This window comes from Emys orbicularis, chromosome 11 (genome assembly GCF_028017835.1).
Source record: "Emys orbicularis isolate rEmyOrb1 chromosome 11, rEmyOrb1.hap1, whole genome shotgun sequence".
NCBI lineage: Eukaryota > Metazoa > Chordata > Testudines > Emydidae > Emys > Emys orbicularis.
In genome coordinates this window covers 77,062,808-77,088,162 of record NC_088693.1, presented here as the reverse complement: position 1 = coordinate 77,088,162, position 25,355 = coordinate 77,062,808, and the positions used below count along the sequence as shown (strand labels likewise).

Genomic DNA, 25,355 nt, shown 5'->3' with positions numbered 1-25,355 from the left:
CAGCCCCCTGATCATTTTTGTTGCCCTCCACTGGACTCTCTCCAACCAGGGCATTGTCATGCACAGCACTGGCTGAACATCTTCATGCTCCCTGGGAACTGACTGTGGGAGAGGAAATCGGACTGCCATATACCCAGGACAAGAGCCTCAAGGGTTAATCTAGTGGGGAGCTTCAGCCCTATGTTTTAGTGGGGACCCTTAGCTTAGGGGCTCCCTTTCCAGGACCCAGAGGAGAGATCTCCCATCTCAAGAATAGGAGAAGCCTTTGATCAGGCAGAGTCATTACTCCAGAAAGAGCTGGACAAGGAGGCTGCAGGGACAGCCCTGTATCCAAGCCCAGCCATTTGCAAAGCCTGTGCCCAAACTGCCTCTCCTGCCCCTCTTCCCTCCACGCTGCACCAGCCTCCTGCCACCCAGGGGAACGCGAGGAACGCTGAGCATATGGGCTGGTGTGGGAGCACAGCTACAGACACCAGCCTGCTCATGGCTTTAGGCACGGAGATTGCCAAGGAGATGGGGATGGAAACTGGGGCTCTCAGACCTTCAGAGGACGATGGCTGGGAAAATACAGGGGAAACCGCTCTCCCCAGCGCTGGGGACCTCTGCAGATGAGGTGGGAAGGAATGAACAACGTGGCAGCCCTCAGGCCCCCCTTTGGGGAGCCAGCTTTGAGACAAGGGCTCCCTTGAATATTTTCCAGCAGTCACTAACATATGTAACATTCCCTGTCCCCAAAACCTCCTCCCCGCCCCCCACAATCCATCCAGTCCATATTCTTCCCCGCTCCAGTCCATCAGTCCCTCCACCGCGTCCCACCCAGATTTCTCACCCCCAGCACTTCATCGGGGCTCGCTGGTCCTAGGTCCCAGTCGACCCCTCATGGAGCCACTGCTAAGTGCTGTGTCAGGACATGCTGGTCCCGTTGTCCCCAGGGAGTGCCCGTGTTATCCGTGAGCACTGTCCGCCCACACCAGGTACCACGTGTGTTTAACGGGATAGGAGCGAACATGTTTCTAACATTTCCCGGCACAGACCTGTCCCCAGCAGGGCAGCCTGGGCCTGTGGGCTTCTGAGCAAGGGGGCAGCAGGTCCTTTCCCGTGTAGGGCTATTGGGATGGGGGGGGGGGGGAGTGGATCCCCTTTGGTTCTGGGGTGATGGGGTTTCCCTTGACTGCAGCAGGTCTCCTCGAGTTGGCATGGTGGGTTGGGTGAGGAAGGCAGGTCCTCACTGGCCCGAGTAAGGGCCCAAGTGGGAGGCCAGACCCCCACCCAGTTCCAGCACCTCAAACTTTAGGCTTGGGCTTGGCAGACACGCCCCAATGGGAAGAGACACGGCTTGCAGCAGCTGGGCCCTCCGTCCTGTGCTCCTCCCCCTCGAGAAGTGCTGGAGAGGCTGCCAGGGTGCGGCAGGGCGGGGCCGCTGTGCCATGCCCTCCATGCACTGGTGGTGGATGGTGGAGGGGAGTTATGCTTGCAGCCGTGGCCACGGCTGAGGCAAGCACATCTGCAGCCTGGGAGCGACCCACTTGCTGCAGTGTCCCTCATCATGAGAGAGAGGGGCTGTGCTGGGTTGTGGGATTCGAGGAAAAGCTTTGCAAGGAAATGTGCTAGAAAAAGCCACTGTTTAATAAAGATTCTCCTTCATGGGCCCCACAGGCGGCTCTGTTACCAAGGTGCTCCGGCCAGCCCCATCCAGCAATATGGTGTTGGGGGAGGGGGACCGCGCCAGCCCAGCCCAGGCTCACCCCCAGCCCACTCCAGCGTTCCCGGCAGCGGAGCTGGGCTGCACACCTTGCTGGGCGTGCGCATGATGCTGTGCTGAAGCCCTGCACCTCCTGGGGAGGCAGCGCTGCCCCCATCCTGCGGAGAGGGCCCAGCATGCACACATGCTCCCCTTGCAGGGTGTGCAATCACAGGGCACTGCACATACCCAGCAGAAGGGCTGCAGGGCGCAAGCGACTGTGTGTGAAACCAAAGGTGGAGGATAGGCCAGGGCCCTGCTTTGGTTTTAAGAACAGGCCTCAATTACTTCAACCACTCAGATTAAGCCCTGTTTTTTTAAAAATGATCCTAGATGTTCATTCTGCCCGTGAAACACGACAGCCACAGGCCTCCACCCCTGGGAAAACGTAAAGCAAACCACACGGGGCAGCAAACCTGGGCTCCACTAAGCATTGTTGAAGGAATACTGCCACCTGCAGATGGGGATGGAGAAGTGCAGAAAACTCCCATTACAGAAAGGAGAACTCAAGTTAGCAACTCCAGCCAATGTTCCCAGAATGAGATCATAGTGGCTGCAGACATTTTCTTTTCATTTGTTACGTAGCCATACACATAACATTTCTCTTGTGCACACAGTGATCACCAGCTGACAGCCTTAATGCAAAACAAATACAAATTCCCAAGCAGAGTCCCAATCTTACTGGTGTCACTTTTTCTATTCTGGTGAATCTATTCTGGTGAACACCCATGGAAAAGTAAAATAAAATAAGCAGTGCAGAAAAAACGAAAAGCTTCCAATACATTTACCTGTCTGTTAGCTTGTCAATGAACCGGTTGGTAAAACTTTTCACCTGTGCAACTAAGTCTCCAAATGGCTTTACCCTTAAAGCAACACTTTCTGATGTATCCAGAACAAAAAACAGATCAACGGGGCAATCTGTTCAAAAACAGAGACAGCAGGTTTTAAACACTGTGCTACTGCATCTTCCAGTTATGCTACAAGATATTTCATGGTGGATTGAGTCTTCCATGCATCATGGTGAAGCATGTCTATTCAAGAGATACAGCCAATGCATTTTCTACAGTACATGTGCAGTCTATAGCTCTATTACATTGTTACATTTTTACACTAAGTTAAAGTTTACACCTTGCAAATAATAATTCAGTGTGTCAGAATTATAAACATATACACACACTCACACTTGCATGGAATTTGTGCTAGGTTGGATTGAAAATATACATATATTCAATAGATTAAAGCCAATGGGGAAACAATGTCTTTTTCTGGAAAAAAACTTGGTATTTATCTTTACATTTATTGTGCTTTTAAAAATGAGAGATTGTTTTCCCAGGCTTCTAAGCTCTATATCTATTTAGAGATGAATTAATTCATTACAATGAAATATCAGACGGATACTATTTAAAATAATGTCCAGATGTAGTGTTACATTTTATCTTGTATACATTTTCCATTTAAAGAATAATAATTTTTAAAAGCCCCTATGACAAAGGAATTTTCTTTGCAACAGGAACACGAGATTATTGCAAATAAAGGAGAAAAACTAGAAAATATTTTTACAGATTTTGATAAAATTCTCGTCAAATATTTGTGAAGTATTCCAGAATATTATCCTCTATGTTAGTTGTTTTTAGTCTCCTTCTTTGCTAAATACCAACCAAAAATGATAGCATATGAGATGGGACAGAGCTGAAGATAACTGGGAAAAAATTGCTTCAGGATAAACTGTGTAGGTGAGTAAAGGGAGCAGGTAGATATTCAATACAGGTGTAAGGAATCAACAGACATTTGAAATATATCTTTTTTTAAATGTTCAGGCAAACCTAAAGTTATAACAGTATAAACAACCTGAGACATCTGTTCAGCAGTACAAAGCATACAGATCTGAAGGCAGATCTCGCCTTTAACATTCTAGGAAACTATCCACACGGGAAAGGAAAAGAAAATACCCCACAAAGTGACATTCTTACCTTGAAAGGTTTCAACACTGTTGACTATTTCTGTCTGTTGAGCCAGCGCCCCGCTCCATAGGAAACAGACTTGAAGCAAGAAAGTGAACAAAAAGTTTGCTAACTTCATCTTGCTAGTTTCAGATTTACCATTTATTAATTATGGAAAGGGAGGGAGGGAGAAACTGAAGGAGACAGAGGCCAGGAACGGCAGCAAGGAATTTTTATGTTAGTTGGGAATTTATTCTAATTTTCTACTCTGTCCCTGAGTTTCTGTGGAAGGAGGCACGGGAGAGGGAGTTAAGATGAGAAGGAAATGTCAGTAGCAGGAGCTGCCCAACTCCAGAGGGGGAGGGATCTCAGAATGTCAATTTCAGTTGATCCTTAGCATAACCAGTGAGTTGCTGAAACACATCGCCCTGGGGTCTTTTCTTCTTTTCAACTATTGTTGTGCCTGCAAAAACATCCTGATCTGCATCAAAAACTTAATTTAGTTCTATTTCAAAATATCTTGCCACCCTCCTCCCCCAATATATCTTGTATTTATGTTGGCTAATGGTTTATGGCATAGCCACATTGCTGCCATTCTAAAAGGAAGAATGGGAATGTCGCAAACCTAAGGCTATAATCCATGCCATGCAAGAAACTCTCGGTATCATTTTTGTGCTAATATCTATAACCCCCCGTAGGGCCAGTCCTAGCATCATTACTCAAAGCTCCACTGAAGTTTGTGGGAGTTTTGTCAGTGTAAGGACTGTATGACTGGGCCTTCAGCATGTTTTATTAAAGGATGTTCTTTGGCCTTCCAGGCCAAGAAATGCTCATCCCAATTGCCTAGTTGTTTTGTAAATGTATCTTCAGGAGTTTATCAAAGTACAGACTGAATCCTGCAAGAACCCTGCTCCCGGCACTTCCATCCGTGGTGAGCACCCAGTGCCCAGCATTCCCACTCCCTGGGATGAGAACTCTCACAGGACCAGGGCCTTTGTATCCTTCCAGACTGGAGACATAGAATCATAGAATCATAGAATATCAGGGTTGGAAGGGACCTCAGGAGGTATCTAGTCCAACCCCCTGCTCAAAGCAGGACCAATCCCCAGCTAAATCATCCCAGCCAGGGCTTTGTCAAGCCGGGCCTTAAAAACCTCCAAGGAAGGAGACTCCACCACCTCCCTAGGTAACGCATTCCAGTGCTTCACCACCCTCCTAGTGAAATAGTGTTTCCTAATATCCAACCTAGACCTCCCCCACTGCAACTTGAGACCATTGCTCCTTGTTCTGTCATCTGCCATCACTGAGAACAGCCGAGCTCCATCCTCTCTGGAACCCCCTTTCAGGTAGTTGAAAGCAGCTATCAAATCCCCCCTCATTCTTCTCTTCTGCAGACTAAACAATCCCAGTTCCCTCAGCCTCTCCTCATAAGTCATGTGCTCCAGACCCCTAATCATTTTTGTTGCCCTCCGCTGGACTCTTTCCAATTTTTCCACATCCTTCTTGTAGTGTGGGGCCCAAAACTGGGCACAGTACTCCAGATGAGGCCTCACCAATGTCGAATAAAGGGGAACGATCACGTCCCTCGATCTGCTGGCAATGCCCCTACTTATACAGCCCAAAATGCCGTTAGCCTTCTTGGCAACAAGGGCACACTGTTGACTCATATCCAGCTTCTTGTCCACTGTGACCCCTAGGTCCTTTTCTGCAGAGCTGCTACCTAGCCACTCGGTCCCTAGTCTGTAGCTGTGCATAGGATTCTTCCGTCCTAGGTGCAGGACTCTGCACTTGTCCTTGTTGAACCTCATCAGGTTTCTTTTGGCCCAATCCTCTAATTTGTCTAGGTCCCTCTGTATCCGATCCCTAACCTCTAGTGTATCTACCACGCCTCCTAGTTTAGTGTCATCTGCAAACTTGCTGAGAGTGCAGTCCACACCATCCTCCAGATCATTAATAAAGATATTAAACAAAACCGGCCCCAGGACCGACCCTTGGGGCACTCCGCTTGAAACCGGCTGCCAACTAGACATGGAGCCATTGATCACTACCCGTTGAGCCCGACGATCTAGCCAGCTTTCTATCCACCTTACAGTCCATTCGTCCAGCCCATACTTCTTTAACTTGCCGGCAAGAATACTGTGGGAGACCGTATCAAAAGCTTTGCTAAAGTCAAGGAATAACACATCCACTGCTTTCCCCTCATCCACAGAGCCAGTTATCTCATTATAGAAGGCAATTAGGTTAGTCAGGCATGACTTGCCCTTGGTGAATCCATGCTGACTGTTCCTGATCACTTTCCTCTCCTTGAAGTGCTTCAGAATTGATTCCTTGAGGACCTGCTCCATGATTTTTCCAGGGATTGAGGTGAGGCTGACTGGCCTGTAGTTCCCCGGATCCTCCTTCTTCCCTTTTTTAAAGATGGGCACTACATTAGCCTTTTTCCAGTCATCCAGGACCTCCCCTGATCGCCATGAGTTTTCAAAAATAATGGCTAATGGCTCTGCAATCTCATCCGCCAACTCCTTTAGCACCCTCGGATGCAGCGCATCCGGCCCCATGGACTTATGCATGTCCAGTTTTTCTAAATAGTCCCGAACCACTTCTTTCTCCACAGAGGGCTGGTCACCTTCTCCCCATACTGTGCTGTCCAGTGCAGCAGTCTGGGAGCTGACCTTGTTCGTGAAGACAGAGGGTGGGTCAGCTTTTGTGGCCTGCATCATGCGGGAGGTCAGACTAGATGATCATAATGGTCCCTTCTGACCTTAAAGTCTATGAGTCATTGAGTACATTAGCTTTTTCCACATCCTCGGTCACTTGGTTGCCTCCCTCATTCAGTAAGGGGCCCACACTTTCCTTGACTTTCTTCTTGTTGCTAACATACCTGAAGAAACCCTTCTTGTTACTCTTAACATCTCTTGCTAGCTGCAACTCCAAGTGTGATTTGGCCTTCCTGATTTCACTCCTGCATGCCTGAGCAATATTTTTATACTCCTCCCTGTTCATTTGTCCAATCTTCCACTTCTTGTAAGCTTCTTTTTTGCGTTTAAGATCAGCAAGGATTTCACTGTTAAGCCAAGCTCGTCACCTGCCTGTAAAAGGGTTTGCGCCGGGGCTCAACCCTTCAGGACAGGAGGGGAGCCACACCGACTCCCTACTGCACGATTTAAACAGTCAGCTCAGATCTCAGGCCCTCTGGTCCAGGGGCTGAGTAAACCACAGTCAAAGAAACCCAGGTCCTCGGGCGCAGGGCTGGGCTGGCCAACAGTCACTTAGCTCAGGCCCTCCTGTAGCAGGGGCTGAGCACAAACAAGCAATAAGCCCGGGCCCTTTGTGGCTGGGGCTGGGCAAGCAAGTCTATAAGCTCAGGTCCTCTGGAGCAGGGGCTGAGCGCAAACAGTCAATAAGTTCAGGCCCTGGGATGCAGGGGCTGAGCAGACAAGTAGTTTCTTAGCTCTGGCCCTGGGTCAGGGCGGAGCACAAACAGTTAATTTAGCTCAGGCCCTCGGTAGCAGGGGCTGAGCACAAGCAGTCAATAAGCTCAGGCCTCTGGAGCAGGGGCTGAGCAGCCAAGTAGTCCCTTAGCTCTGGCCCTGGGTCAGGGCGGAGCACAAACAGTCAATTTAGCTCAGGCCCTCTGGAGCAGGGGCTGAGCACAAGCAGTCAATAAGCTCAGGTCCTTTTCAGCAGGGGCTGAGCACACACAGTCTATAAGCTCTGGCCCTTGGAGGCAGGGCGGAGCACAAATAGTCAATTTAGCTCAGGCCCTCTGGAGCAGGGGCTGAGCACAAGCAGTCAATAAGATCAGGCCCTTTGCAGCAGGGGCTGAGCCCATACAGTCTATAAGCTCAGGCCCTTGGATGCAGGGGCTGAGCACACAAGTAGTCTATTAGCTCTGGCCCTGGGTCAGGGCGGAGCATAAACAGTCAGTTTAACTCAGGCCCTCTAGAGCAGGGGCTGAGCGGGCAAGCAGTGTAGTAGCTCCGGCCCTGGTTCAGGGCGGAGCACAACCAAACAATTAGCTCCGGCAGGTAAGGGGCCCAGGTTCCTACCTGAGCGTTGGGTGAGGGGGAAGCCTGCCACCCGTGTGTAGGGGTGGCAGGGGGGGACACAGGCCCACCCACTCCACTGTGTCCCAGCCCGGGGCCCTTAGCAGCGATTAGTGTCGCTGCCGGTCAGTGGGGTGTCCTGGCCGAAACACACTGCCATGGGCTCATAGGCCTCTGTAGCCTGACTGGGGTCGGCTACCCCCGGGCTACTTCCATTATCCCCCTCAGGGCCTACCTCGTCTGTGGCACCGGCTGCGGTCCAGTCCATCAGTGGAGCCTCCTCTCGGCTGGGGCTTGGTGGCAGGTCCGGTAGCTCTGTAGGGAAATCCGGCCACTGGCCCTCGGGTAGCTCCTCCGGATAACAGCAGGGCTGCAAGGATTCTGGCGGGGCCTCCCCTTCAGGGTTGCTGTGGGGGAGTTCCACGGGCGCCTCCCAGCGACGGGAGCGGACGGGCTCCGGCGGCTCCTCCTCGTAATGAGCTCGGGGCAGCTCCGGCCAGCTAGGGCATCCACCTCGGGCCTCCGAGGTATCCTGGCGGGGAGCTCCCGACCGCACGTCTGCTCCCTGCGGTGGCCGGCGCCTGACTGAGCTCTGGCTGCCGGCCTTTATACTTCCTGTCCCGCCCCTTGACTTCCAGGGGGCGGGGACAGGCGGCGGTGGCTCCGCCCACTTGGGTGTTTGCGCCGGGGCTCCCTCTTCAGGACAGGAGGGGAGCCACACCGACTCACTACACTGCCATATTTACTATTCTTTCTACACATTGGGATGGTTTGTTCCTGCAACCTCAATAAGGATTCTTTAAAATACAGCCAGCTCTCCTGGACCCCTTTGCCCTTCATGTTATTCTCCCAGGGGATCCTGCCCATCTGTTCCCTGAGGGAGTCAAAGTCTGCTTTTCTGAAGTCCAGGGTCCGTATTCTGCTGCTCTTCTTTCTTCCTTGTGTCAGGATCCTGAACTCGACCATCTCATGGTCACTGCCTCGCAGGTTCCCATCCACTTTTGCTTCCCCTACTAATTCTTCCCAGTTTGTGAGCAGCAGGTCTAGAAGAGCTCTGCCCCTAGTTGATTCCTCCAGCACTTGCACCAGGAAATTGTCCCCTACACTTTCCAAAAACTTCCTGGATTGTCTGTGCACCGCTGTATTGCTCTCCCAGCAGATATCAGGGTGATTAAAGTCTCCCATGAGAACCAGGGCCTGTGATCTAGCAACTTCTGCTAGTTGCCAGAAGAAAGCCTCGTCCACCTCATCCCCCTGGTCTGGTGGTCTATAGCAGACTCCGACCACGACATCACCCTTGTTGCTCACACCTCTCAACTTTATCCAGAGACTCTCAGGTTTTTCTGTAGTTTTATACCGGAGCTCTGAGCAGTCATACTCCAGACATGGGGCCTCATTCTGCCCTGCCTTGCACTTTGGGGAGTCACACACCTGGGCCCAGCAGGAACTGAGAGAACATTGCCATTCTGGCTTGCAGAGATGTAAACGACTGCCAAATGTAGAGCAGTGAAAAACTGGGTCCTCTAGCTTCTCGCTTCCAAAGGCAGTCCCTCCAAGCCAGGGCTGACTTCTTTTGCTGATTTAAAAATTTTATTAAGATGATGTTAAAAAAAAAAGTGAACAGCGTTTGAGCATAGACGTTTCTGGTTATCAGGGAATAACGTACAGATTATCGAGAGTGCAAAGTTTGGTTTAAGATCCGGTGGCATAAGGAATACATAATCTGCAATATCCCCGATTGGGGTAAAAGGTTGATGGGTCGAAGTACAGGCATTGAGATATGAGGGTATGAAGTTCATAGAGTGGCTATGTTCGGGTGTGGGGTATAATGAGGGGATACGATGATGAGGATAGATTGACCCTCATTTGTACACAGCCAACACAGCCATAAACACAACAAGGCAGAGGTATACAAACCAGGTGAGAGAAGTGCACCTATAAAACGGAGACACAAGTGCCTCCCCAGTCCATAGATTCATAGATTCTAGGACTGGAAGGGACCTCGAGAGGTCATCGAGTCCAGTCCCCTGCCCTCATGGCAGGACCAAATACTGTCTAGACCATCCTGGATAGACATTTATCTAACCTACTCTTAAATATCACCAAAGATGGAGATTCCACAACCTCCCTAGGCAATTTATTCCAGTGTTTAACCACCCTGACAGTTAGGAACTTTTCCTAATGTCCAACCTAAACCTCCCTTGCTGCAGTTTAAGCCCATTGCTTCTTGTTCTATCCTTAGAGGCTAAGGTGAACAAGTTTTCTCCCTCCTCCTTATGACACCCTTTTAGATACCTGAAAACTGCTATCATGTCCCCTCTCGGTCTTCTCTTTTCCAAACTAAACAAACCCAATTCTTTCAGCCTTCCTTCATAGGTCATGTTCTCAAGAACTTTAATCATTCTTTTTGCTCTTCTCTGGACCCTCTCCAATTTCTCCACATCTTTCTTGAAATGCGGTCCCGACAACCCCCTGCCCCTTCCTATCGGAGGAGAGGAGGGAGATTCCTCACATGGTCCATAATCCACCTCCTTTGTGGTGGGAAGGAGATGGGACAGAAATTGCAGCTGGAATAGAGGAGGGACAAGCTGGGGTCACTGAGGAGTCAGCAAAAGAGTTTAATCGTAATAGTCACATGGCTAAAATATATTCCGGAGCTTTCAAACTTGGGAGCCTAAAGATAGGCCTAAATCCGTATGTAGACACCTGATGGCCAAAATGGCCTGATTTCCCAAGGTGCTTAGCACTGCACCTCACCTGGACTTCAGTGGCATTTGGAGTTCTCAGCTCTTTGCAGTCTCAGGCCAGGTTTAATACAGGTGGTCACAAAAGGAGTTAGGAGCTCAATGGCAGACATCCAAGTTTGATGATTTTGGCCACAAAATATAAATGTCTATGTATTAGCATGAGAAGCTTAAAACCCAAAAGAGGTGACCTGAATACCTGTCAGTGGAAGAAACCATTTGTATAGCCAGGATCTCTGAAACATGGTGAAATGACCACAATCAAGGCGATAATGCAATACCTGCCTTGAACTATACAGAAAGAGCAGATTAAATTGCAGAGGCTGGAGACCTAAACCTAAAAGATTCCAGAGCATCTAATGGACATGATTTCTGAGTGGAGAGGACCACACAGGTGAGTCCAAATCCTACTCATAGGAATATAACTATCCTGGTTACATTAGTGGTTTCCATTTGTGGAAAACCATCTTGAGTGTGCAATGCTAAGGGAGACCATAGGGGCAGGTAACAGTAATAATTAGTGACTGCAGCTTCCTGCATATAAAGTGGTCAAACATTGCAACATGACAAAGTTTAGAGAAGCAATTACTTCATAACTTAAACCAGGGGTAGCCAATAGGTGCCAAATGTGGACCACCAGACCAGAATAGACCCCAAAATATTTTATTTATTTATTATTATCATAATTATTGGGGGTTTTAAATTTTTATTTCCTCTGGAGTCTGGACCTTGACTAAACCTTGATCAAGAAATTTGGACTTTAACAAAAAAATAATTGACTACCCCGGCTTAAACCATTGCCTCATGGAACAGCTAGTACTAGAGCACAGAACTCTCGAGGAGAGACTGTTCTTGATTTAGTCCGAAGTGACACCACAAAAGTTGATTCAGAAAAAAACCACAGGGTAGGGCTCATAACAAAAACTAGCATGGTGACATTAGACTTTAGAAAAGGGGATTTTAAACAAGGAGGAAACTAGTTTAAAAGACCCTGAGGTCCTTTAAATTAAAATCTCTTAGATTCATGGAAACTACCTAACCAACCACAGCATTCTCCCAGAGGGCATACATACCCCTAGACTAAAAAGGTCCAGGAGGCAAGAAAATAAAGTGTAACTAAATGGAAATTCAGTAGGATATTTGAGCCAAACAGGTATTCTTTGAAACCTGGAAATCCAGCCCAAAGTGACACCCATAGAAATCAAGCATCAGAGCGGTAGCCGTGTTAGTCTGGATCTGTAAAAGGCGACAAAGAGTCCTGTGGCACCTTATAGACTAGCAGACGTATTGGAGCATAAGCTTTCATGGGTGAATACCCACTTCGTCAGATGCATGCATTAGAAATGTACCTCAACAATGGCAGGAAGAGGTAAGATGGAAATTTGAAGACTCAGAGGCAATTTGAAGAGCAAACAAACAGAGAATCATAAAAAATAAATTCTTTAAGTATATGAGAAGCAAAAAGCCTTCAAGAGACCCGATGGGTTAAAGAGGAGTATAAAAATATTGCTCAGGCATACAGGAGTGAAATCAGGAAGGCCAAATCACACTTGGAGTTGCAGCTAGCAAGGGATGTTAAGAGTAACAAGAAGGGTTTCTTCAGGTATGTTAGCAACAAAAAGAAAGTCAAGGAAAGTGTGGGCCCCTTACTGAATGAGGGAGGCAACCTAGTGACAGAGGATGTGGAAAAAGCTAATGTACTCAATGATTTTTTTGCCTCAGTCTTCACGAACAAGGTCAGCTCCCAGACTGCTGCACTGGGCAGCACAGCATGGGGAGGAGGTGACCAGCCCTCTGTGGAGAAAGAAGTGGTTCAGGACTATTTAGAAAAGCTGGACAAGCACAAGTCCATGGGGCCGGATGCGCTGCATCCGAGGGTGCTAAAGGAGATTGCGATTGCAGAGCCATTGCCCATTATCTTTGAAAACTCATGGCGATTGGGAGAGATCCCGGATGACTGGGAAAAGGCTAATGTAGTCCCCATGTTTAAAAAAGGGAAGAAGGAGAATCCGGGGACCTACAGGCCAGTCAGCCTCACCTCAATCCCTGGAAAAATCATGGAGCAGGTCCTCAAGGAATCAATTCTGAAGCACTTCGAGGAGAGGAAAGTGATCAGGAACAGTCAGCATGGATTCACCAAGGGCAAGTCATGCTTGACTAAACTAATTGCCTTCTATGACGAGATAACTGGCTCTGTGGATGAGGGAAAAGCAGTGGACATGTTATTCCTTGACTTTAGCAAAGCTTTTGATACCGTCTCCCACAGTATTCTTGCCGCCAAGTTAAAGAAGTATGGGCTGGATGAATGGACTGTAAGGTGGATAGAAAGCTGGCTAGATCATCGGGCTCAACGGGTAGTGATCAATGGCTCCATGTCTAGTTGGCAGCCGGTGTCAAGAGGAGTGCCCCAAGGGTCGGTCCTGGGGCCGGTTTTGTTCAATAACTTCATTAATGATCTGGAGGATGGCGTGGACTGCACCCTCAGCAAGTTTGCAGATGACACTAAATTGGGAGGAGTGGTAGATACACTGGAGGGTAGGGATAGGATACAGAGGGACCTAGACAAATTAGAGGATTGGGCCAAAAGAAATCTGATGAATTTCAACAAGGACAAGTGCAGAGTCCTGCACTTAGGACGGAAGAATCCCATGCACTGCTACAGACTAGGGACCGAATGGCTAGGCAGCAGTTCCGCAGAAAAGGACCTAGGGGTTACAGTGGACGAGAAGCTGGATATGAGTCAACAGTTTGCCCTTGTTGCCAAGAAGGCTAACGGCATTTTGGGCTGTATAAGTAGGGGCATTGCCAGCAGATCGAGGGACGTGATCATTCCCCTCTATTCGACATTGGTGAGGCCTCCTCTGGAGTACTGTGTCCAGTTTTGGGCGCCACACTACAAGAAGGATGTGGAAAAATTGGAAAGAGTCCAGCGGAGGGCAACAAAAATGATTAGGGGTCTGGAGCCAGTGGCGTAGCCAGGTGGAGGGAACAGGGGAGCGATTAAAGAAAAAGGCGCCACCCGCTGCGGCGCTTTTACTCACCCAGCGGCACTCTGGGTCTTCGGCGGCACTTCAGCGGCGGGCTCTTCACTCGCTCTGGGTGTCTTCGGCAGCACTGAAGGACCCACCGCCGAAGTGCCACGGAAGACCCGGAGCGCCGCCATGTGAGTAAAATAAAAGCGCCACAGCAGGTGGCGCCTTTTTTTTTATTGCTCCCCCGGGTGAGTAAAAAGGCGCCAAGAAATTGACAAGGTGCCCTTGTGCTCAGTGGAGGAGCGGCCGCTGCCCTGCTCCCCCCCTAGCTACACTACTGTTTGGAGCACATGACTTATCATAGAATCATAGAATATCAAGGTTGGAAGGGACCTCAGGAGGTCATCTAGTCCATCCCCCTGTTCAAAGTAGGACCAATTCCCAGATAGATTTTTATCCCAGATCCCTAGGTGGCCCCCTCAAGGATTGGACTCACAACCCTGGGTTTAGCAGGCCAACACTCAAACCACTAAGCTATCCCTCCCCCGCTTATTTATTTATTATATATATATAAAAAAAGACCAAGTACTGATTTTGCCCCAGATCCCTAAGTGGCCCCTTCAGGGATTGAACTCACAACCCTGGGTTTTGCAGGCCAATGCTCAAACCACTGAGCTATCGCTCCTATGAGAAAGTGCTTATAAGGAGAGGCTGAAGGAACTGGGGGAATGGGTTACCTAGGGAGGTGGTGGAATCTCCTTCCTTAGAGGTTTTTAAGGTCAGGCTTGACAAAGCCCTGGTTGGGATGATTTAGTTGGGGATTGGTCCTGCTTTGAGCAGGGGGTTGGACTAGATGACCTCCTGAGGTCCCTTCCAACCCTGATATTCTATGATTCTATGAACAGTGCAGAAGAAATGAATTATTCCATGCCCAGTGAAGGTAAGACAAAACATAATGGGCTTAATCTGCAACAAGAGAGATTTAAATTAGATATCAAGAAAAACGTTTTAACTGTAAGGATTGCTAAGCTCTAGAACAGGCTTCTAAAGGAGGTTGTGGAATCCTGATCATTGGAGGTTTAAGAACAGGTTGGACAGACACCTGTCAGGGATGGTCTAGGTTTATTTGGCCCTGCTTCAGTGCAGGGGGCTGGACCTGAGGACCTCTTAAGGTTCCTTCCAGACCTACGTTGCTATGATTCTACTTTTATCCATTAGTGTTCACCATAGAGAATATTGCATAGATGCCCACCCCAGACCAACTGTCTTCAGCTAAAAAAGAGACCAAATGATAAATTAAATGGCAGCAACTCACATGAATTATCTGATACACACTCCAGAGTATGGAAGGCACTGAAGAATGCAGTGTCTGTGCTGGTAGTAAATATATGCACTCTCATTCAAATCAGCCAGAGGTTTGGATTGTAGCACAGGCTGTCCTTAGGCATTCAGACCAGTAAGCATTACATCAGTACATCATAAACAGATCAGAACAATACAGAATTATAAAACACCTAGCAGAAAATAAGTTGATAAATGTACAACAGCATAGTTCTCGCAAGGAAAATTGTGCTTCTCCCATCAACAAGGATTATTGGAGCACATCAGCAAAATACTATTATTATTTGTCTGGCAGAAGCACCTAGAAGCCACAGGCATGGACTAGGATTCCATTGTGCCAGGTGCTGTACAAACACTGAACAAAAAGACAGTCTGTGCCTCAAAGAGCTCACAGTCTAAGTAGCTAAGGGAAAATTCATAGATATAATTTATGTGGATTTTCAAAAAGCCTTTGACAAAGTACCTCTGTGACCCTAAGAGCCTTTATACCAACTGGCAAAGGGCGTACTCAACATGCAAGTTAAAGAAGTATGGATTGGATGAATGGACTATAAGGTGGATAGAAAGCTGGCTAGCTTGTCGGGCTCAACGGGTAGTGATCAACGGCTCAATGTCTAGTTGGCAGCTGGTATCAAGAGGAGTGCCCCAGGGGTTGGTCCTGGGGCCGGTTTTGTTCAACATCTTTATTAATGATCTGGATAATGGGATTAATTGCATCCTCAGCAAGTTCTCAGATGACACTAAGCTGGGGGGAGAGGTAGATATGCTGGAGGGTAGGAATAGGGTCCAGAGTGACCTAGACAAATTGGAGGATTGGGCCAAAAGAAATCTGATGAGGTTCAACAAGGACAAGTGCAGAGTCCTGAATTTAGGAAGGAAGAATCCCATGCACCGCTACAGGCTGGGGGCCGACTGGCTAAGCAGCAGTTCTGCAGAAAAGGAGCATTGCGAGCAGATCGAGGGAAGTGATGATTCCCCTCTATTCGGCACTGGTGAGGCCACACCTGGAGTATTGGATCCAGTTTTGGTCCCCCCACTACAGAAAGGGAGAGAGTCCAGCGGAGGGCAACAAAAATGATTAGGGGGTTGTGGCACGTGACTTATGAGGGGGCTGGGGAACATGACTTACTTAGGGGTCTGGGGCACATGACTTATGAGGAGAGGCTGAGTGAACTGGGATTATTTAGTCCACAGAAGAGAAGAGTGAGGTGGGATTTGATAGCAGCCTTCAACTACCTGAAGGGGGGTTCCAAAGAGGATGGAGCTAGGCTGTTCTCAGTGGTGGCAGATGACATAACAAGAAGCAATGGCCTCAAGTTGCAGTGGGGGAGGTCTAGGTTGGATATTAGGAAACACTATTTCACTAGAAGGGTGGTGAAGCACTGGAATGGGTTACCTACGGAGGTGGTGGAATGATCTAGCTGGTGTTGGTCCTGCTTTGAGCAGCGGATTGGACCAGATGACCTCCTGAGGTCTCTTCAACCGTAATATTCTATGATTGTATTCTATGCCGTTGTCAGAATATTTAGCCAGACAGTGTCCTGTAAGGTATCATATAAAAACTAGTGACATGCTGGCCCTGAATATGATTGAGTTATGTATGTAGGAATTGTATGTAAAGAGGGGTGTGTGTGTGTGTGTGTGTGTGTGTGTGTGTTGGAAATATGTTCTTAAAATATGTTTTGGAGGGAAGCCTGCCTTAGACAAAGGAATGTGGATTTACCTGTCTAGGTCAAGCTTTGTAAACCATAGGCAATGAAAGTACATTTATATATAAGGTAAACCAACCATCAAGGTAACAAGTGGTAGAGGAAATAGCTTGGCCTGCACACTGGGCAATACATGGGAGTCTGAACCCCTGGGAGGTCTTCCTGTCTCTTGAGGCAAAGGTAGGGACTTTGGTAAATATAAGGGGAGCAAAAAGACCTAGATAGCCATCACTTAGGAGACAAAGGGGAGAGCATCCTCTGATTCTGTGAATGCTGGAGATGCTGGTAGCTTGATGGGAAACTGTATTAGGCAAAGACATAGCTTGCTAAAATTAAGCTTTGGGCACCAAAATGATATTAGTTTTGTTTTGTTTGTAACCCTTTTCAATCTCTTTTATTCTTGCTTGGTATCACTTAAATCTCTGTTCTTTATTAAAAAAAGCTATTCTTGTTTTGTTACAAACCCATCTCAGTGCTGTGTATTAGCAGGGGAGGGTGAGTCCTCAGCCAACCTAACAGGCTGCTGTGTGTTCGGTCTCTCTAGGGCAGTGAACTTAATAACTTCTGTGAGTGTCCAGTGAGAGAGACTGGACACTGCAGGGAGACTTCTCAGAGGAACTCGAGAACTGGGATTCACTGAATGTTCCCTGCAAGGCAAGGTTCAGACTGGCAGAGTCTCATGGAGTTTTCTGGTGAGGCGGATGGACGGGTGTGGCAGGGATCTGTCTCACAGTCTAATCTCCAGCAAAGCTCGCTTGCTGAGGCAGGGAGATAACAGTGGCTTACAGTTCTGGATGCCCAGAGGAGAGCGTCACAACCTCACATGAGGTTATTAAGAAAGTAAGTATTTGTAGTGTCAGGGTCATGGCTCACAAACTGGCTAAGAAACAAAAAAAACAGGAATAAAAGGTCAGGTTTCATCATGGCAAAGGTGCCACAAGGTTCCATGATAGGACACGTGTAGCTTAATATATTTGTAACTCTTCTTCCAGGTGGTGTCGGCAGCAACAAGAGCTGGGTTGAATATCTAGGGGGGTTTCTTAACATTACAAAACAGAACTGGCTCAAGGCCCCATCTGGAAAACTGGGAAAACTAAGCACCACCCTGGGGCATCTCTAAGAGGCAATATTTCCCCACTCACAAGCCCTGGATCTGTGTACAACAAAAGAAAGCTTTTATTACAAGGGAGAAGGAGCACAGCATTCATTTGGGAAAACATCACAACAATGACACAAAAGTATGCAAACCATAAACAAACACCTGCCCCACAGTAGCTTGGACCGTGTCTTTTGCCTCAGTTTCCCACTTGGCAGTGTGAAAGTCTGACAGATGAATGTCCCTTTAGCACACTCCTCCCCTTCACCCCACTCACAGTTGGTTGTCCAAGGTCAGCGAAGTCCCAGAACTTAGGGGTGTGTTCATGTGGTTTCACCTCCCTCCCCTGAAGGTGGGTGGGGTGGGGTGAGGGAAGGCAGCAAGGGGCAGAGGGCCTGGACCTGGCCAGGGTTTCATTAGCCATTGGTGAGATTTTCTAAAAGGGCCTGCACTGGAGAGCCACAGTCCATTGACAGTCAGAGGCACTGGGGCCCTTTTAAAATCGATACCCTTATGCTCCTAAAAGATACTATGGACAAACTATGGCAAAGAGAAACCAGCTCCCCTGCAGAGCCCACAGAGAAGCAAGCTCCTCCCGCTGCTTTCCCTCCTCCCTCCCCTCAGCAGGATAGCAGGGCTTTGGGGTGCCGCAGCCGCCCCTACAGTCTGCCTCGCCATGGGGAGGCCCCGTGCTTTGTGGCTATGGGAACACCTGACTCTCTCACCTCTGTCTTTGCTGCTCCTTTCACTCTGGCCCCAGCACAACCACTCCCATCATCTACTCCACTCCCAAGGACCTCAGAACAGGCCAGGGTACCAGGAGACCCCGTTGACTCTCCCACCACCAGCCCTTCCCTACCTTGCTGTAGAGTGGGAGGAGACAGGAAACGGGGTCCCCCATCCCCCGGTGACAAGATGGACAGCATGGGAGTCCCAGCCACCCCAGCTACCCTCTGGGACTACTCATGTGTGCAAGCATTTGCAGGAGTGGGTGTTGACCAGCAATTTAGCCTTTTCCCGTTTTGCGATGCTCCTGGCGGCACACGATTCCTGTCGGAACTAGCCACGTGCTGGTGTATTTCTTTCCATCACATTTAAATGAAGTTCTTGTAAAAAGTGAGTTCTTAATTTTCTTAAATTCCAGCCTAGCTGCTCCTTTCTTATTTGGATGATTTAAGCCTCTGACACTTAAGGGAAGTCACTGAAATGTCAGGTTCTTTACTAATCCCCATCATCTTCTGTTCAGTTGCCAGAACCCCTACGTGTCAAACTTAAAGTTATTGTCATTGCTTCTTCTGTTACAGCTACTCCGTTTAACCCCACACACACACTGCCAAACCCCCCAGAAAGGGTCCATCGCTCCTCTGTGGGGCAGGAAAGGATTTATCATCTCGCCATGCAAAACACAGCCACCAAGCTCTTAATCCACAGATCCTTGATTCCCAAATTGTGCCATCCTTGTCTCGTACCAACAAATAGTTCTAGGAACTGTCCCAGATGCCTCCAGTGCTTTTCTCTTTTTCAAAACAATCCAAACCCTGATATTCACTGTAGAACCACAGTAAATGATTAATAAATCCCTTCTTAAATATGTGAAAGGCAAACTGATCAACTGAAGAAATGAACACCAAACACCTTTATCTATAAGTTCTACAACCATTACTTTAAGATGTCACTGATGGGGATATCTAGAGGTCTCAGAGAAGTCTGAAGTCCACATTTTCAGCTAACTGTATGTTACCCTACCTCCACTGACTTAGATAGACATCCGGGGTTGGCACATTCATGTTTGAGGGTGTTTAGGTTTATGCCACTAGTGGCAATCTGGTCAATTGTTCCTGTAGCTGAAATGGCCAAGAGTTTCTCTGCCACCGAGGCAAAAAGACCAATGAAAGCTTGCAAAAGGGACATTCTGGTCAGCTGTGTGTTGGTAGCAAATGTAAAATCCATGAATGGAACTTTCAAACATTAGCCGAAATAGCTAATGCCGTCCTCCTAGCCAAGCAGTTGTAAAGCCTGAACATTGACATCTGTGCTTTACCAGAAGGGCATTGACCAGCAATCGGTGGAAGGAGCATTGTAGAATTCACATGTTCGTTCTCAGGCTGCTCTGACCAGTGGCTTCAGCAAGGGTTGGCCACTGTAATTTCATCCAGTGCCCAACAGGCATTGCAGGGTTGGCGGGTGATTATTGAGCAACTTATCGGTGTCGAGTTCTGCACCATCTGTGGTCATCTTACCATCTTTGCAGTGTATGGGCCCACCAACATCAACACCACTCATGGGACTTCAAATAATTTTTACCAGCAACTGCCGGCAATCTTAACTGGGCGAGTGTAATGCCTAGGGAGCAAAGGATAATGACACCTGGGCAAGCGTACTTAAGAAGTTTGGTATCGGGCAAAACAGGAATTGGCAGTGACTGCAGGCATTTGTGGCTGCCAATGACCTGGTGCTCACTGACTTGCTCTTCCATCATCCAAGGATTCACAAGCAGAGCTGGTACAGCCCAGATGGTTGTGCTAGGACAGTTATTGTCCATGTCCTCCTTAACAGTCACTGGCAGTCAATGGCCACAGACGTACGAGTTTGCAGAGGTGCTGAACTTGACATTGAGCATCAGCTTCTGTGGACAAAAGTGCACCTCTGACTTCAAAAGCAGCCTGTTAATTGCCCAACATTAGTCCAGTTCAACCAAAAGCTCGTATTACAGCCAAGCCGCCAGGCAGCTTCCCGTTCTGCATGGCTTAAGGTCATTGAAGCATCAGAGACTGAAGACTCACTTCCTCTGTCCTCTGATGAGGAAAGGCGTTGTTCCAAGTCATCATTGCTGACCACTGCCATCTCAGCAGGCCTCGGCCCTTCAGCAGCATCCACAGATTAGTGAGGAGTCACTCACAGCAGATGGAGCTAAGGAAAAACCAAGGCTACAATATGAATCTTCAAAGACACACTTGTCGAGAGCAAAATCAAAAGCTGAATGCATTTGACTTCCGAACGTCGTCAAGTCATTGTGTAAAAATGGTGAGGCATTCTGGTGGTTGACTCAAACAGCCAGTCTAGAAGAGCCTGCCACCCAGCATGGTCTCCACACCCTCTATTCCGCTTTGCAGTGTTTGCAGCATCCCATAAAGACTTGGGATGGCAGCATCCGCCAGAGCTTGCAGGATCAGTTGCACCAATGAGAAGATCATTTCAAGACACTTCTGAATTGTCTGTCGCCTGCAGTCCCTCTCCCATGTGAAGAGGGGCAGGAAGTTCCAGTAGAGGCACCTTCCTTCCGCCAAGAAGAGGTCCCTATCACAGCCCACAAGCTGAAGTATGGGAATGCACCAGGGGTTTGTCAGAGTATTGTACTGTGGCTGCATAGGCTCCACCAGGCACACTAATACCATCTTCAATGACTGGGGAAGGGAGTTATTCTACCTCTGTTTGAAAAGGGTGATAAGGCTGAATGTAGTGACTCCAGAGGTATCAAACTATTGCTGCTCCCAGGAGAAGTCTTCACTTCCATGTTCATGTCTCAAATAGTCGATGCACTTTGTGGCAAAGGCCAGGATACTCAGTATGGCTCTACGTTTCTGTTGACCAGATCTTCACCTTGAGACAGCTTTTTGAGAAGATGGCTGAATTTAATGAGCTGTGCACAGAACTTTTTATAGACTTCTGCCAGTCCTTTGATTCAGTGCGTCGGGCAAGTTTCTGGGGTCTGATGAGGCATCTTGGCATGCCTGGGAAGATCTATAAGTGTCATTGATAGAGCTCTGTAATGGGATGGAAAGCTGGATTTGAGTCAATGGCAGATACATGGCTTGGCTTCCTAGCTCCACAGCAGTTTGGCAAGGCCATGTTCTGTCACCATCCTTGTTCAGTCCTGGCATTGATGGGCTGATGGAGAAGCTTGAGGAGGCAGCCCTTGGTGGCATTAAGCTGAACACCATGCTGCTTTGAGATCTTGACTATGCCGATGATGTTGTCTTGTTGGCTCAGTTTGGTAACTCACTGCAGCTGATGGCCAATCTGGGTGGAAAAGAAGCAGTGCACATTGGTCTGGTTGTTAATTCAGATAAAACAAAGCCCCCAGCCATTACCATCAAACAGCGTCCTGCTCTAGATTACAATAAGCTCAGTATTAACCTGTCTGGGGAGGACATCAAGTGGGTGTCAAATATTTGGGCAGCATCATAGGCTGCTCTGGAGAATGCTCAAAAGACTTGGACGTGCATATAGCAGCAGCTGCCACCGCATTTTGAACCCTATAGCAGCCTCTGCGGGGACATCATGACATCAAGCTTGCTACGAAGCTGCAGTTCTATAGAACCCCAGTTATATAAATGCTGTTGTATGGAAGTGAAACACTGGCACTGAGGAAGGCTGATGTTTTAGATTCTCGTCCTCTCTGTCAGCTGCTCCATATCAGGTGGCAGGAAAAGATCAGAAACAAGGATATTTGAAGGTGATCCCAGCAACCACCTCCATCAGCACTGTTTCAGTTTTGGTAGTTTTCTTGGTGTGGACATATGATAAGAATGGAAGATCAAGTAGTTCCAAAGAACATGTATCAAGGAATGCTGCTACATGGCCGGCACTCACATGGGTGCCAAAACCTTTGGTGGCATGACCAGATTATTCAGTTTATGTCCATCACTGGCATACGCTCAGCCCATATTAAACATCTTGCCAGACCCTGATCTGGATGGCACTCAATTCACAAGGAGGTCATGGCCTTTTAGGATTTTCCATCACAATGAAGATAGACTTCATTACTACTATAACAGTTTATACCAGCAGAGGGTCTGCTCAGGCATTAGAGTTAGTTATACCAAATCTCAACTAACAGCATCTGGAATACATGAAGATATTCCAGAATCATTAGATGAAAACTATAGATTCCACTGGATAAAACATTCAGGTACCCCATGTTCTTGGCTAACTCCCATCTAGAAAAATTATATGATGCAGATTATGTGTCTCTGTTGATAAAACAGGCCAATTTGATAATCATAGAATCTCAGGGTTGGAAGGGATCTCAGGAGGTCATCTAGTCCAACCCCCTTCTTAAAGCAGGACCAATCTCCAGACAGATTTTTACCCCAGATCCCTAAATGGCCCCCTCAAGGATTGAATTTATGCCCTGGATTTAGCAGGCCAATGCTCAAACCACTGAGCTATCCCTCCCCCCAAAAAATTAGCTGCTCAACAACATATCTTCAGCCCCCCCCCCCAGCACTCAGTGATTTCAGCTCAGTAATTTTAGCTCTTTAGTGATTTCAGCTTGTAGTAGGGGAGCCTCAGTGCTGGTGCACCATTGGCCCAAAGTGAATTCAGCTCAGCAGCTGTAACTAGATTCCTAATGGAATTAAAATTAGCTCTGATATTCCACAGTAGAGAGAGGAGAAGGTGCAATTGGTATTTCAGGCCCTCAAAAGGGGTCCATGGCATCAGGTACAAATACCTATCCCCGGCCTCTCTAATACCATGGAGCGGTAGAATCTTAACTGTAGAAATGACCCTTCTCCCCAGGGTTACATTCCTCACAGTTAGAGTGTAAGGTCAGATGAGACCTTCTCAGATCACGGGTGAGGGAATGTCACCTGATACCCGTTACGTCACACACTTCCAGTAGAAATCCCGACCAAGGAGAAGTGGTCTTGTGCAGAGAGTGTTTGCCATTTCAAAAGACTGAATTGGCTTGAATTCCCCGTGTCTAAAATGGGGGATCCCACTGGAACCCGTTATCTCGCTCAACATGGAAGAAACTTTACAAGTGCAGCCATTGTATTAGAACAGTTACAATCCTCCAGCTGACATTTGATTTCGGGCAATATTATTGCTTGGTCTAATTTAAAAAAATGTAAAAGGACCTGGGGATTACAGTGGATGAGAAGCTGGATATGAGTCAGCAGTGTGCTCTCATTGCCAAGAAGGCCAACGGCATATTGGGCTGTAATAGTAGGAGCATTGCCAGCAGATTGAGGGAAGTGATTATTCCCCTCTATTCAGCACTGGTGAGGTCACACCTGGAGTATTGCATCCAGTTTTGGTCCCCCCACTACAGAAGGGATGTGGACAAATTGGAGAGAGTCCGGCAGAGGGCAATAAAAATGATCAGGGGGCTGGGGCACATGACTTACAAGGAGAGGCTGAGGGAACTGGGGTTATTTAGTCTGCAGAAGAGAAAAGTGAGGGGGGATTTGATAGCAGCCTTCAACTACCTGAAGGGGGGTTCCAAAGTTGATGGATCTAGACTGTTCTCAGTGGTACCAGATGACAGAACAAGAAGCAATGGTTTCAAGTTGCAGTGGGGGAGGTCTAGGTTGGATATTAGGAAACACTATTTCACTAGGAGGGTGGTGAAGCACTGGAATGGGTTACCTAGGGAGGTGGTGGAATCTCCATCCTTAGAGGTTTTAAAGGCCCAGCTTGACAAAGCCCTGGCTGGCATAATTTAGTTGGTGTTGGTCCTGCTTTGAGCAGGGGGTTGGACTAGATGACTTCCTGAGGTCTCTTCCAACCCTAATCTTCTATAATTCTATGAACACTAACTTACCTCGAGGAGACACAGATCCCATTTTCAAATCACGGGGAAAAGTGAGTTTGGAAGAGTGGGCCAGTTAAAGAAAGGAGAAAGTGTGATGGACCCAGAGACATTAATATTATTGACAGTTTCCTTCACAGGACCAATATTTAATTCTGCAAAACAAAAACATTCTCATTCAGCATCCCAAGAATGTGTCAGGCTTCCACAATCACCTAGAGAGACTAAAAAGGTGATTGGGAGTTCTTGAGGCTCCGTCATTTCAAAAGAGCAGTGTGAACTAATTAGGTTTGATGTGGGAAGCACAAAGAAATGGGGAAAGCTTCACAATGGGCCTTCAGCTTGCACATGTGCATAAATACCTGGCTGACTTAGGTACTCAATAAAGCCTCTAGCTAACCCTTTCCATGCCTCTCTCAGAGTGGGCTAGCACATGTCCACCAGAACTAACAAAAGACGCTGCTCAGTAAGGCCAATTAACCAGGGCAGACTGGGGGTTCTAGGCCAAGCTACACTGAAGACATTAAGAGTCAAAAAGCAAAGATTAACGGGGAAAAAATCCGAAAGGTAAAGGTTCAAAGCACTATCACTTCATCCCCCCCCCCCCACCCCTTTGAGTGGCACCAGCTTCCCAGAAAACCCTCCCCCTCTTGGGCTGAGATGCTGCGCGTGGCTTTCGGAAAGATTCATTTCTCCGGGGAGAAGGTTGACAGTGGGGCTTGTACTGGGAAGCTAGCTTCACCCCGCTGAGGGTGTGGCTACCAGCAATTGGTGATGCAGCCCTTGACAGCCAAGCTGGAGTCATTCCACAGGATAAGGAGGGAAACCTTGTGTGGAGCCATGGAGGAAGGTGCACACCCCATAGGCATCATGGAGCTTAGCTGCAAGGGGGCTCTGTGTGGCAGCAAACAGGGGCTGGGTGGAGTCGAGGCATGGGAGTGCTGGGGAGGAGTGAGTCATGTAAGGGCATCGTAGTCTGAGACAGAGGATTCCTGTCTCTGCCCTTGAGCCATCTGCCCAGAGTCCAGCGCAGCTACTCAGGCTGGGCATGGGTCAGGGGGGTAGCAGGCAAAAGGGGAAACCATAACGACTCAAGGGAGGGGTGCTTTCCGGACGAGCACGTGGGATTTATGCTCTTTGCAGAGCTAGTTAGAGAAGGAGAATTAGTTTCTCTTCCTCTCCTTTCCTTGATACACTATTGGCTCATGGCAAAGGAACGGTGGAGAGC

The 25,355-nt window shown here is 48.1% G+C and overlaps 1 protein-coding gene across 1 annotated transcript in view; it reads right to left on the bottom strand.

The window, feature by feature from the left end:
- COL6A1 (collagen type VI alpha 1 chain) overlaps positions 1–3,820 on the bottom strand; it is a 66,266-nt gene extending 62,446 nt beyond the window's left edge. The window contains exons 1-2 of the mRNA XM_065413623.1: positions 3,712–3,820; positions 2,530–2,659 (exon numbers count right to left, since the gene is read on the bottom strand). Coding sequence (XP_065269695.1) covers positions 2,530–2,659; positions 3,712–3,820 — 239 coding nt within the window. The remainder of the gene's footprint in view (positions 1–2,529; positions 2,660–3,711) is intronic.
- Between the last annotated feature and the right edge of the window lie 21,535 nt (positions 3,821–25,355).